The sequence below is a fragment of the Haliotis rufescens genome, unplaced genomic scaffold (assembly GCF_023055435.1).
Source record: "Haliotis rufescens isolate VD_foot unplaced genomic scaffold, xgHalRufe1.0.p SCAF_71, whole genome shotgun sequence".
In the NCBI taxonomy this organism is placed as follows: domain Eukaryota; kingdom Metazoa; phylum Mollusca; class Gastropoda; order Lepetellida; family Haliotidae; genus Haliotis; species Haliotis rufescens.
This window is the reverse complement of record NW_025964363.1, coordinates 1226710-1240307: the sequence shown is the minus strand read 5'-3', so window position 1 is coordinate 1240307 and position 13598 is coordinate 1226710. Positions and strand designations below refer to the sequence as shown.

At 44.6% G+C, this 13598-nt stretch overlaps 1 protein-coding gene across 3 annotated transcripts; it reads left to right on the top strand.

Annotated features, from left to right (window-relative positions):
• The first annotated feature begins 4469 nt into the window (after positions 1–4469).
• On the top strand, positions 4470–11868 carry LOC124122583. Of its 3 annotated transcripts, none has more exons than XM_048388459.1 (2): positions 4470–4532; positions 11147–11868. In XM_048388459.1, the coding sequence occupies exon 2, from the start codon at positions 11192–11194 to the stop codon at positions 11852–11854; it is 663 nt and encodes a 220-aa protein (XP_048244416.1). In that variant the 5' UTR covers positions 4470–4532; positions 11147–11191; the 3' UTR covers positions 11855–11868. The 3 variants fall into 3 exon arrangements, with proteins under 3 accessions (XP_048244416.1, XP_046341611.1, XP_046341612.1); XM_046485655.2 differs by lacking the exon at positions 4470–4532 and adding an exon at positions 9915–10193; XM_046485656.2 differs by lacking the exon at positions 4470–4532 and adding an exon at positions 10200–10381.
• Positions 11869–13598: the final 1730 nt, after the last annotated feature.

Genomic DNA, 13598 nt, shown 5'->3' with positions numbered 1-13598 from the left:
GCATGGGTTGCTGAAGATCTGTTCTAATCCGGGTCCCCACAGGGCGTTAACTGTATTGATAATATTTGATCAAATGCATTGTACATAGTCTCTAGCCACAGGGAATACCTTAAAAAGTGAAGTTTTCTCTGACAGAAGCGAAAACATATACAGCTAATGTAACAATAATAAACACCCTGTACTTCAAACAAAATCAGTACTTATTGTTTCTGAACCGGCTTTATGACTAGATTAAAAGAAGATTGAGCTAAACAAATTAATCTTAATTCTACCCTCTCAACCTAATTTCAGCGGCACGGGTGGCCCTGTCGTCTTAGGCGCCGCAAATCACTGTGCAGCGTTGCGTCCCTTGGGCTTGCAAGAAACATTATTGTGGGTTCCAATACATTAGGCTGACACGCTGTGCTGTAACTGGAATTCTGCTCGAAGTAGCGTTAAGTCAAACTCACTCACTCAAGTTAACTTCTTGGCAAAACATCCATTGACCATAACAAAGAATGTGTCCGTGTCTTGCCCTGGATGAGCTGAATATGTCCCCGACATCCATGGTCTGAAAAAGGGTCCCCATGGTATCAAAGAATGCACAGCACGGACAACTTGAAGGGTTGACAAACTGAGTCTTTGCTGGCTCCCTCTTCCAGAGCAGAGATCTCTCCTGAATATCCGGGGTAGAATAGGTCTTCAGCAACCCATGCTTGTCCCCTGAAAATCCGGGGTAGAATAGGTCTTCAGCAACCCATGCTTGCCGTAAAAGGCGACTATGCTTGTCGTGAGAGGCGACTAACGGGATCGGGTGGTCAAGCCCGCTCCCAAGCGTATCCCAATTGCGTGGATCGATGCTCATGATGTCAGTCACTGGATTATCTGGTCCAGACTCGATAATTTACAGACCGCTGTCATAAAGCTTAAATTTTTGCTGAGTGTGGCGTTAAACAACAAACAAACAAAACAATAAAGAAAGAGAACAGCTGCTGGTTGTGACGTCAGACCTGTCACCTACAGGCTATTTCAGGTTCGTCAAGACAAGGAGGCGTTTCTGACTTTAAACCATGGCAAATACTGTTTCTGTGGAGTGTGTATAGGTGTGTTGTCAGAGAAGTATTCGTTTTATATCATGCACTTTGTTCAAGACTTTGACCGGTGTTGGGACATGTTGGTGGACATGGCGGCTAGGGTGACAGCTTGAGTGAGATTTCTATTGTCAAAACGATCTTTATCGTCGGCTGTCTAAAAAACATTCTGATTTATTTCTCTCTTTGAATTTTCGACTTTAAGGTTGTCGGATCCATAAATCAAGAAATATATGACAAGCCCGACAAGCTTCTTCCGCTATCATCCTGTGCCTGAGAAGATCACAGACAAACGAACCTCGTCAAAAACACCAGTCATCCCTATGCGTAAGTGATGAGAGTATGGTTCACACTGATAACATGCAAAACGAATTTGATGTTTTCCGCAAGGTCGCGCTAGAAAATATTTCCGGTGGCAGGTAAAATACTGACATGATAAAAGAAGAGGTGTATTGACGTTAGAATACCGGAGGTGCATTCCAGGTGGCGTGGCGTGTACTACCATCATGTGCTGAGCGCTGCAGTCAGCTGGAAGTCAGTTATCAAGACGCCATCTTCATGGAGGAGGATAGTTGTAAGTAGTGAGGGTCTTGGCCTGCCACAACGTTCCACCCCTCTGACAGTACAGCCATATCACACACGTGACAGTACAGCCATATCACACACGTGACAGTACAGCCATATCACGCACGTGACAGTACCGCCATATCACACACGTGAAAGTACCGTCATATCACACACGTGACAGTACAGCCATTCCACACACGTGACAGTACCGTCATATCACACACGTGACAGTACAGCCATATCACACACGTGACAGTACAGCCATATCAGACACGTGACAGTACAGCCATATCACACACGTGACAGTACCGTCATATCACACACGTGACAGTACAGCCATTTCACACACGTGACAGTACAGCGTGGCAGTACCGCTATGTCGCACACGTGACAGTACAGCCATATCACACACGTGACAGTACAGCCATATCACACACGTGACAGTACAGCGTGGCAGTACCGCTATGTCACACACGTGACAGTACAGCCATATCACACACGTGAAAGTACCGTCATATCACACACGTGACAGTACAGCCATTCCACACACGTGACAGTACAGCGTGGCAGTACCGCTATGTCACACACGTGACAGTTCAGCCATATCACACACGTGACAGTACAGCCATATCACACACGTGACAGTACCGTCATATCACACACGTGACAGTACAGCCATTTCACACACGTGATAGTACCGCCATGTCACACAGGTGACAGTACAACAACATCACACACGTGGCAGTACAGCCATATCACACACGTGACAGTACAGCCATATCACACATGTGACAGTACAGCCATATCACACACGTGACAGTACAGCCATATCACACATGTGACAGTACAGCCATATCACACACGTGACAGTACAGCCATATCACACATGTGACAGTACAGCCATATCACACACGTGACAGTACAGCCGTATCACACATGTGACAGTACAGCCGTATCACACACGTGACAGTACAGCACAGACGTGACAGTACAGCCACATCACAGACGTGGCAGTGCAGCCATATCACACTCGTGACAGTACAGCGTGACAGTACGGCCATGTCACACGTGACAGTATAGCGATATCACATATGTGACAATACAGCCACATCACACACGTGACAGTACAGCATGACAGTACGGCCATGTCACACGTGACAGTATAGCGATATCACACATGTGACAGTACAGCCATATCACACACGTGACAGAGCAGCCATATCTCACACACATGGCAGTACAGCGTGACAGTGCCGCCATATCACACACGTGACAATATAGCCATATCACACACGTGACAGTACAGCGTGACACTACCGCCATGTCACACGTGACAGTATAGCGATATCACACACGTGACAGTGCAGCCATATCACACACGTGACAGAACAGCCATATCTCACACACATGACAGTACAGCGTGACAGTGCCGCCATATCACACACGTGACAATATAGCCATATCACACACGTGACAGTACAGCGTGACACTACCGCCATGTCACACGTGACAGTATAGCGATATCACACACGTGACAGAACAGCCATATCTCACACGTGACAGTACAGCGTGACAGTACCGCCATGTCACACACGTGACAGTATAGCGATATCACACACGTGACAGTTTCGCCATATCACACACGTGATAGTACAACCAATATCACACACGTGACAGTACAGCCATATCACACACGTGACAGTCAGCGTGACAGTGCCGCCATATCACACACGTGACAATACAACCATATCACACACGTGACAGTACAGCAAGTATCACACACACGTGACAGTACAGCGTGACAGTACAGCCATATCACACACGTAACAGTACAGGCGTGTCACACGTGACAGTACAACGTGACAGTACCGCCATATCACACACGTGACAGTTCCGCCATATTACACACGTAACATTACCGCCATGTCACACATGTGACAGCACGACCATATCACACACGTGATAGTACAGCCATATCACACATGTGGCAGCACGACCATATTACACACGTGATAGTACAGCCAATATCACACACTGTGATACACGTGACAGTACCGCCATGTCACACACGTTACGGTACAGCCATATCACACACGTGACAGTACAGCCAATATCACTCACGTAACAGTACAGCGTGACAGTACAGCCATATCACACACGTGACAGTACCGCCAATATCACACTCGTGACAGTACAGCCAATATGACATATGTGACAGTACAGCCAATATCACACACGTGACAGTACAGCGTGACAGTACCGCCAATATCACACGTGACAGCGCAGCCATATCGCACACGTGACAGTACAGCCAATGTCACACATGACAGTACAGTCATATCACACACGTGACAGCACAATGATATCACACACGTGACAGTACAGTCATATCACACAAGTGACAGTACAGATATATCACACATGTGACAGTACAGTGATCACACACGTGACAGTACAGTGATCACACATGTGACAGTACAGTGATCACACATGTGACAGTACAGTGATCACACACGTGACAGTACAGTGATCACACACGTGACAGTACAGTGATCACTCCACGTGACAGTACAGTGATCACACATGTGACAGTACAGTGATCACACACGTGACAGTACAGTGATCACACATGTGACAGTACAGCTATAGTATGCCTTTATTCTAACTATAGCGCATGTCAGAGACACATACCACACGAGTGAACAGTTCAACTGCTTGACAGCGGATAAAACTCACATAATTCGTTCAGTGTTGATTCCTTCCCTTTAAATCTAAATTGCTAAAGGTTGACATCCTCAAAGTAATTTTCAGGAAGGAAATCACAGCAACAATGGCTCCCTGTATGAATGTCCTTAGCACACAACACAACAGGAATGTGAAGCAACTCCGAGGAAGGTAGTGTATATTTCAACGATACTGAGTGACTAAGGTTCCGTATAAAGGTATGACAATAACAGATGTCTTTAGTATTTATTGATGTGAGCTATTACAAAACAAAAGCGACAAAATCCTTTTCCATAATAATAGAAGCGATCTGCTGTAAGACGAGTCCATTGTACGATTCCGACTGTTTTATATGCTTGTGTTTATGTATCACTATCAAAAAGTGTTGATGCCAGGTATTCGCGAAAAGGCACCGGCGGAACCCGTCACAAACACATGCAACGGCAAGTCAATTGTTCCTCTGAAAAACACGGGAACGTATGGTACAAGTCAAAATAGTGAATTCTCCACCCCTTAATAGTGATTTTGTCGGATGGGGAAATAGAAGCCTTTATGAGTTGCCCCCTAGGTACCTTACGATCAAGTCCACCGACGGCGTGCCAGCTGAGTGGAAGGCGGTTAATCACACAGTCATTTTTAAATACGCATACAATGTTTGGTACATTACTTAGAAATGTTGAAATTATCTTCTACATTTATAAGTCTTCTTGTCTGGAGTTTCGTGCATAACGTTCCCCGCGATGCCTGTAAACACAACGTCTCCCATCCGTAACGACTGCATATCCAAGTAAATATGCAAACCAGATGTCCGTAGGTATGCATGGTTTTGTTCTGTTCAAATATAATTCCGCCCCGGAAAGAAATATCAGAATTTAATACATAAAATTGCAGTTAAAATGTCCCGACCCTGTCGTGAACAGTTCCGGGTGACAGGAACAAGTGTTTGGGTGTGTTTATGAGCGCTGTTCCTGTATATTGTTCGTGTGCAATATGAACAACAAAGAAAACTATAGGCTCCTCCAATGCAACAAATGTTGGTTGTAAAAGTTCCGCTGTACTGAGTGAGTGAGTGTACGCCGCTTTTAACAGTATTCCAGCTATATCGCTTCGTGTGAGCTGAATGTGGGAGGAAAGCCCGAAGTGATGCGGGTCTAAGACGTAAAAAACTTCGGTGAAACCAACGAGCACGGTTATGGTGCTGACAAACCTAGAATCAATATCAGGTCGATCTGGGATTCGAACCCACAATCATAGGTTTCTGGCGTGCCAAAGGGACGCAAATCTGTACAGCAAATCGCGACGCCTTAGGCGACTGGGCCCCCCGTGCCCCCAGTTCCGCTGTAACTTATACACGCATGGAACCAAATTTTGTTTACAGGTAGAGCAAATATCAGTTATATAACGACTGCATATTAAAGTAAATATGCAAACCAGCTGTCGGTAGAGCAAGTCTTCTCAGGTCGCCCCGTATAGCATGCGTGACACAAATACCTGCCGATTCGTGACACAACCAAACAATATAAGCAATAAACACAACCGTCACCATTGTAACTGTCGACTATCGCGCTCGTTCGCATGACCAATCTCGTGATATGTAACTAACAAGAGCCTTCAACAGATCGTAGTTGAAACCCGAGACGGTCGTGGGGAGATTTATTGTGTACAGACCTATATTCCCAGTATCTCAATGCAGCTGCATGTAACAGATCGTTGTGGAAGTCTGAAGATAGGACCCACGTATATACCTTTATTGTGTCCGAATATATTACTCAAAGACTGTGTGCATTCTTTGAAATAGCCCAAAACAATATTGCGTCAAGACATGTTAAATGAACAAAAGTCCGTTGCCATGTGCCACACAAAGTAAACAAACACCATGTGACCAATAATCAGTCGAATTCCCCATCAAAATGAGAGTATCTGACCAAAACTGAAACGTCCAAAAATCACGAAATTAAATTCAGTGTCCAAAGAACAATTCTCAGTTGCGCGTATGTGATCCACGTGATGCGATCACACACTAGCTCCCAATAAGTGTCTGGCAAGGAAAGATTGTACAACGGTCAGCATTGCCGAGTTCCTGTGGAGTTGTGAGAAGGACTGGGCGTCATGAGAGGGCGATCTGCAGCTCTTCTAACATGTGTTCGATAGAGTTGACCGGGTTGGTCACTCCATGCGGACAATAGTCTCCTGCTCTAGGTGGGCATCAACGACCCTGGCACGATGAGGTCGTGCTTTATTGTCTAAGAGGTTGAAGTCCGATCAATTGCACCAGCATGCGATCTCACAAACCCATCCAGAATGGCATCCCAGTAGCGCACACCCGTCATCGTGTCCCGCTGTAGGGCATGGAGATGGGTTCATCCAGCTCTACTGATCCCATCATGGTTGAGCCCCCTCCATAGGAGTCATGTTCTGCTACGTTGAAATCCTGAAATGTCATTGTCTACGTCACATTCGGGCACGACGACCGCTGAAGTCTAGACAGTATACAGGTACATCAGTAACAAGTTGATTACACACTGTAGGGGTAGAAACGTTAACGCCACTGGCGTTCCGCAGGTCATTTCTGAGTTTGGTGTCAGTCACGAAGTGGTTGACTAGCATACCTGCGGCTGACAGTAGTATTTAATAACGAATGTCTTAATGTCGGGACCTTCCTGTAATGTGAATGTGAATATTATTATAGGCTGCTAGCGCTGAAAATGGGATAAGCACTGGCTGCTAGAGATGAGCCAAAGCTGCTAGAGCTGAGGAGGGAATGAGTATAGGCTGCTAGAGCTGAGAAGGAGATGAGTATAGGCTGCTAGAGCTGAGAAGGAGATGAGTATAGGCTGCTAGAGCTGAGAAGGAGATGAGTATAGGCTGCTAGAGCTGAGAAGGGGATGAGTATAGGCTGCTAGAGAGCTGAGATGAGTATAGGCTGCTAGAGCTGAGAAGGAGATGAGTATAGGCTGCTAGAGATGAGAAGGGGATGAGTATAGGCTGCTAGAGCTGAGAATGGGATGAGTGTAGGCTGCTAGAGCTGAGAAGGAGATGAGTATAGACTGCTAGAGCTGAGAAGGAGATGAGTATAGGCTGCTAGAGCTGAGAAGGAGATGAGTATAGGCTGCTAGAGCTGAGAAGGAGATGAGTATAGACTGCTAGAGCTGAGAAGGAGATGAGTATAGGCTGCTAGAGCTGAGAAGGGGATGAATATAGGCCGCTAGAGCTGAGAAGGGAATGAGTATTGGCTGCTAGAGCTGAGAAGGGAATGAGTATTGGCTGCTAGAGCTGAGAAGGGAATGAGTATTGGCTGCTAGAGCTGAGGAGGGAATGAGAATAGGCCGCTAGAGCTGAGAAGGGAATGAGTATTGGCTTCTAGAGCTGAGAAGGGAATGAGTATTGGCTGCTAGAGCTGAGAAGGAGATAAGTATAGGCCGCTAGAGCTGAGAAGGGAATGAATATTGGCTGCTAGAGCTGAGAAGGGAATGAGTATTGGCTGCTAGAGCTGAGAAGGGAATGAGTATAGACTGCTAGAGCTGAGAAGGGAATGAGTATTGGCTGCTAGAGCTGAGAAGGAGATAAGTATAGGCCGCTAGAGCTGAGAAGGGAATGAGTATTGGCTGCTAGAGCTGAGGAGGGAATGAGTATAGGCCGCTAGAGCTGAGAAGGGAATGAGTATTGGCCGCTAGAGCTGAGAAGGGAATGAGTATTGGCTGCTAGAGCTGAGAAGGGGATGACTATAGGCTGCTAGAGCTGAGGAGATGAGTATTGGCTGCTAGAGCTGAGGAGATAAGCATAGACTGCTAGAACTGAGAATAGGATGAGTATAGGCTGCTAGAACTGAGAAGGGGATGAGTATAGGTTACTGGAGCTGGGATGAGTATAGGTTACTGGAGCTGGGATGAGTATAGGCTGCTAGAGCTGAGAATAAGATGAGTATATGCAACCAGAGAGAATATTGGGATGAGTATAGGTTGCTAGAACTGAGAATGATGTGAGAGAAGGCTGCTAGAGAAGGAGATGAGTACAGGCTGCTAGGAATGAGAACGGGGTGGTGAGGACTGTTTTATTCAATATATGAGCTGTAGACAAGACTTGTGGCAGGCAAGCGACACGACAGATTTGTATAGTTGTGTTGGCACCGTATGATTGAGTGTTGTAGACTTAGGGGGCGGCAGTTTGATATTCCTATGGGCGGCTGGCATGTTTTTAAATAGAATAATTTCATTGCATGTCTTGCAGAGGTGACCGACAAATATCCCACCACTTACAAAAATGAAAACTGACACCACCTATGACGTCGTATAACACCATAGGGGTTGTCAATAACTGACATCCCGTCACGTGATGGCTGGGTTCAGATTTCAGTTTAACGAGTTGTGGTCAATAAATACAATGTGACATTGTCTCCAGGCAACAGAAACAAAGTTATCCGAGTATTGTTACAGGGATGGTATAACAAGCATTATACTTACATTCGCTGAATAATTCGCACAACTAGGAAACCCTAACCCCTAGGGCGGCACATGAATACACCCTTGCTTCTTGCCCTTCTACCCTCGCTGTGAAGTCGAAAAATCTCCCCTACACGTCACGGTTTTTAATTCTTCGTGATGTTCTTTAATCTGGGATATCATTAGGTAAATTATAATTACTGAAAACCTCTGAGAAATAGGCACATCGTAAATATCGCAACTGCTGATACCTTACAAAATCACAAAATCATTTCGTGAATGTTTTGAAACCTAGCTATGGAAGATTTACGGTTATCTGTGTTATCATTCACTAATGATCATTCTGAAACGTCGTCAATAACCCCAAAATCGTTTACCATATCTCAGAAAATACACAAAAATAGGATCGACGAAGTGAACTTTCCGCCATATTGGAAAGTGTTTACAAATATCATGTTTCGGTGCATCACATGTTTTTTCAAACTCAGTTGCGACAAATGTATCCCTGATGCCCTTATACATTTTAGAATCAGATGACAAATTGTCTTTGTCCCTAATACCAGATCTAGATGAAACAAAGCGAAATAAATGGGTTTTGAAAACAAACGCTGTACTCTGGTATCAAGCAGTTTACATAAAGTTGTCGCACAGTATTTTATATCTTCACAATTAAAGGTGTTTTTTATTAAACATGACAACAATTCTTATATTTGCAATTAATGTTTCACCCTCGGGTATCGAATTCAACACGATTCACTTCCAAAGACACTTGCCTTCAAATACAAGTACAGGCGACTATGTTTGTTGTAAGAGGCGACTAACGGGATCGGCTGCATGGGCGGATACAGACGGGGGGTGCGGGGGTGCGCACCCCCACCTTTTTATTTCGAAAAAAATCTTTATTTCTGTATACATTACCACCAAAGACAATAAATAGATCTTAATTGTGCACCCAATTCACACACATAGTTCAGAACTTATAAAAATGTGCGTTAAAGAAAGTACCACATTACGACATGATTTTCTCAAAAATAAAAATAACACGCTGAGCTATAACTAAAAAAGCGTTCAAAAAGCTTTGCGTAATATTCCAAGGGAGGTAACTCATTGTAAGCAGCTACATTAAATTGGGAGTTATCTGTCTAAGGAAATCTATTGCCACACTCATGACCAACCCGGGAAAGAAGAAAAGTCCGACAGTATTCCATTCGTGACCACTCGTATCATTCCGGGGAAAGTATTGCTGCTAACGGAAAACGGCGTGCGGTGCCGAATACCAGAACGGATCGACCTTTGATGACGATTGGAACTGTTCATTGTCCGGCGATACATATCACACCCGTCTTGGAGGCAGCCCTCATTCACCATGTGCGTGCCGGATTGTTAGCTGCAGGTATCGTGTGTCGTGGTTATTTCCAGTTCCATCGACCCTAGCCGAGAGCCGCGATGGGGTCCGACTGTCAAGACGACGCGACAGTCTCAATGTTGGACGTCCCCATAGCGGATCTCGGCTGCATCGACACGGTCAGGGTGTGGCGCCAGTATACACAATATCAGTCTTCCGACAATTGGCGGATACCGGTATACGTACAGGAAATGGTTTAGCATTGCGCCCTCTCATTGAAGTCTTGAGTTTCTTCTAGTTTCTTATTTCGACAGTTATGGTTAGGGAATTTATATTTTACTGTCGCTTCACTCAATATGAGAAAGTCGTTGGCTAGCTTCACGTAAACAAGGACATATAATAGATTTACTGGACGCGAAATCCTACAACCATTGAAAACAGATGCGAATCAAATACAGAGTGCATCCACAGTGACAGAGAAATTGCGCATGCTTTGAAATATGTAGGCATGTTTGTGCTACTATTTCATAATTTGGTACCACTTAAAATTAATTTTATTAAAAAATCACGTCAAATGTGTACTGCAGAGATTACATTAACACAAGATTCATAAATAAGCCAGACCTACCTCAACAACTTTGTTTCAGAAAGTGATAAGATGCAGCTTTTATATTGTCTAAAATAACCTAAAATAATTATAACCCGCCATTACCCGGTGTAGTATATATCAATTCGAAAGTGATGTCACCATCTGCCCTTTCACATAACTGAAATTAGCACAGGAGTTTGCTCGCTTGTTAGAGTAATATGATTGGCCGACTATCTTTAGTGTAGGCTCATGTCATTCGATTTGAGAGGGACAAGGAAACTGAAGAGCGAATTGGTCAAGGGTGATAATACTATTATAATAGTGATGATGATGATAATGATATCATGAACCGGGTACTCGTGAATGGTTCATTCCTGGTGTTCTCACTAAAATACTTATTTATTATTTTCAGAAGCAGTGTGGAATTCGAGTGATAACTTCATGACCATTCGATGCAATGGACGTCTCTTCACGCATAGGGGTTATCTTGATTGATCTCCAGAAGGCTTTCACCATAGGGCAGTGGATGCAAGCAATTGGACCAGGTGACGTCACACGCATCTCCCAAGTGTTCTCTCGGTCGGCTCACATCGTGAAGCATCTCTCTGACGATGTCCCGCTTCTGTTAACACGCTGTCTTTTCGGCCGGGAACATGACTTCGAGTTTGACTCTGAGGTCTCAACCAGTCTTGAACACAAACACTACACAGAGATCATTAAACCTAACACTAGAATCCTAGATTTTGATCCAGTCGGTGTTAAAGCTTGGATTCAGAGAATCCGGGAAGAAAATATTAAAACAGTTTTGATTGGTGGGTGCACGACAACCAGTTGCGTCAGACAGAGCTCCATACAACTGCAACAGCACTTCGGCCAGAAAGGTGACCTTCAGGTCGTAGTTGACCTGAGTATGTGTGGAGCTCGCGACAGCAACTATTTGAAGCGATGCGCTGTTTGTATGGAAAAGTACATGGGTGGTTATGATGTTCGTTGCAAGGGGTGTGAGGAGTCTGGGGTGATTCTGACGTCACCGGTGGACAAGGCCGTGGAAGATATGACGCAAGCAGGTGTCACTGTTGTAGAACAATTTGATTGGTCGAGATTTCTGACAGAAAAATAAATCGTGTGTGTAGACGTGATATGTTTGAATTGTTATCAGAATTTATATAAAAATAACGGTAACAGAAAACAATACCATTCTTACTGCAAATTTGACCGTATAAAGCGTACAGTCTGACTAGTGCATGTCTCCGCATGTTAGAATTTGTCTTCAGCAACCTATGCTTGTCGTAATTTTAAGGCGACTATGCTTGTCGTAAGAGGCGACTATCGGATCGGGTGGTCAGGTTCGCGGACTTGGTTGATGCGTGTCATTGTATCCGAGCTGCGTAGTTTGCTGCTCCTGTGTCACTGGATTGTCTGGTCTAGACTCCATTATTTATAACTGGACTATTGCTGAGCGTAAAACATTTTGTTTTGTGTGTTTGTTTGTTGTTTAACGCCGCACTCAGCAATATTCCAGCTATATGACGGCGGTCTTTAAAATAATCGAGTCTGGACCAGACAATCCGGTGATTGACATCATAAGCATCGATCTACGCAATTGGGATCGATGACATGCGTCAACCAAGTCAGCAAGCCTGACCACCCGATCCCGTTGGTCGCCTTTTACGACAAGCATAGTCGCCTTTTACGGCAAGTATTCTACCCCGGAATCTTCAGGGTAACAGAGCTACAGATAAGCTGCGTATTTGCGTAAAATACCCCCCCTCACTCATCAGACAGATGTCTCCCACTCCCACTCACACACCAGACAGATGTCTCTCACTCCCTCACACTCAACAGACAGATGTCTCACATCTCTGATTATGATGAGAGTTGTTAAACAACATTCATTGAGGTGAAGTGCCAATTATAGTCTATAACAGTTGTACATGTATGCTAAGAATCACGTGCGAATAAAACGCAAATTTGAATTTGAACAACTATTCCTGAAATATGATTAGGTATAGGGTTAAGTAAACACTCATTCTAAATGGGAACCACGAGAATTAAAGGGACTCTCAAGCTGACGTTCCTACAGCTGAAAGGGCTTAGTATAGGCTGCTGGAGTTTAAAAGGCGATGGGGCTGAAATGTTGACCATATTCGCCGGGTGTGCGAATATATTAAAACCGCACAGAGAACGAACTCAATGAGACTTTAAGCTTGGGCCGCCTCCGTTGTCTAGTGGTAGAGCGTCCTCCCGAAGAGCGGAAGGTCCGGGATTCGGTCCCGCTGACGCTTGCCGTAAAAGGCGATTTTGCTTGTCGTTAGAGGCGACTAACGGGATCAGGTGGTCAGCCTCGATGACTTGGTCGGTGCATGTCATCGTATCCCAATTGCGTTGATCGATGCTCATGTTGTCAATGTTGATAAGTCTCCTGTATTGCCACTCCTGATTTCTGTGGCTGAAATATACTTGGCGTCAATATTATACCGTAAACATGAATAGAACGAACGTCAAGTGACTTTGGAAATTAGTTTGTCATATCCGTAGTTCCCTATCCGTTACTCGGTGACTCACACACACACACACACTCCACACGCCCATATATATATATAGCCTGTGAAATATTTTATTAAATACATTTTCCCTGCATGATGCTGATTTTGTTTCATAATACGTACGCACGCACGCACGCACACACGTGTATTCCAGCCATGGCACAGAGCAAGGCAACACCAGACATGTGTCAATTGTTTTTTTACGTTTCCCCCGATATGTAGTGGAGTGGAACTTTCATTTTCACTTTCCACACCAGTCCAAATTCTCAGAATATGTCTCTATCTGGGAGGAGTTTGGTTTGTAATAAAACGGTCAGC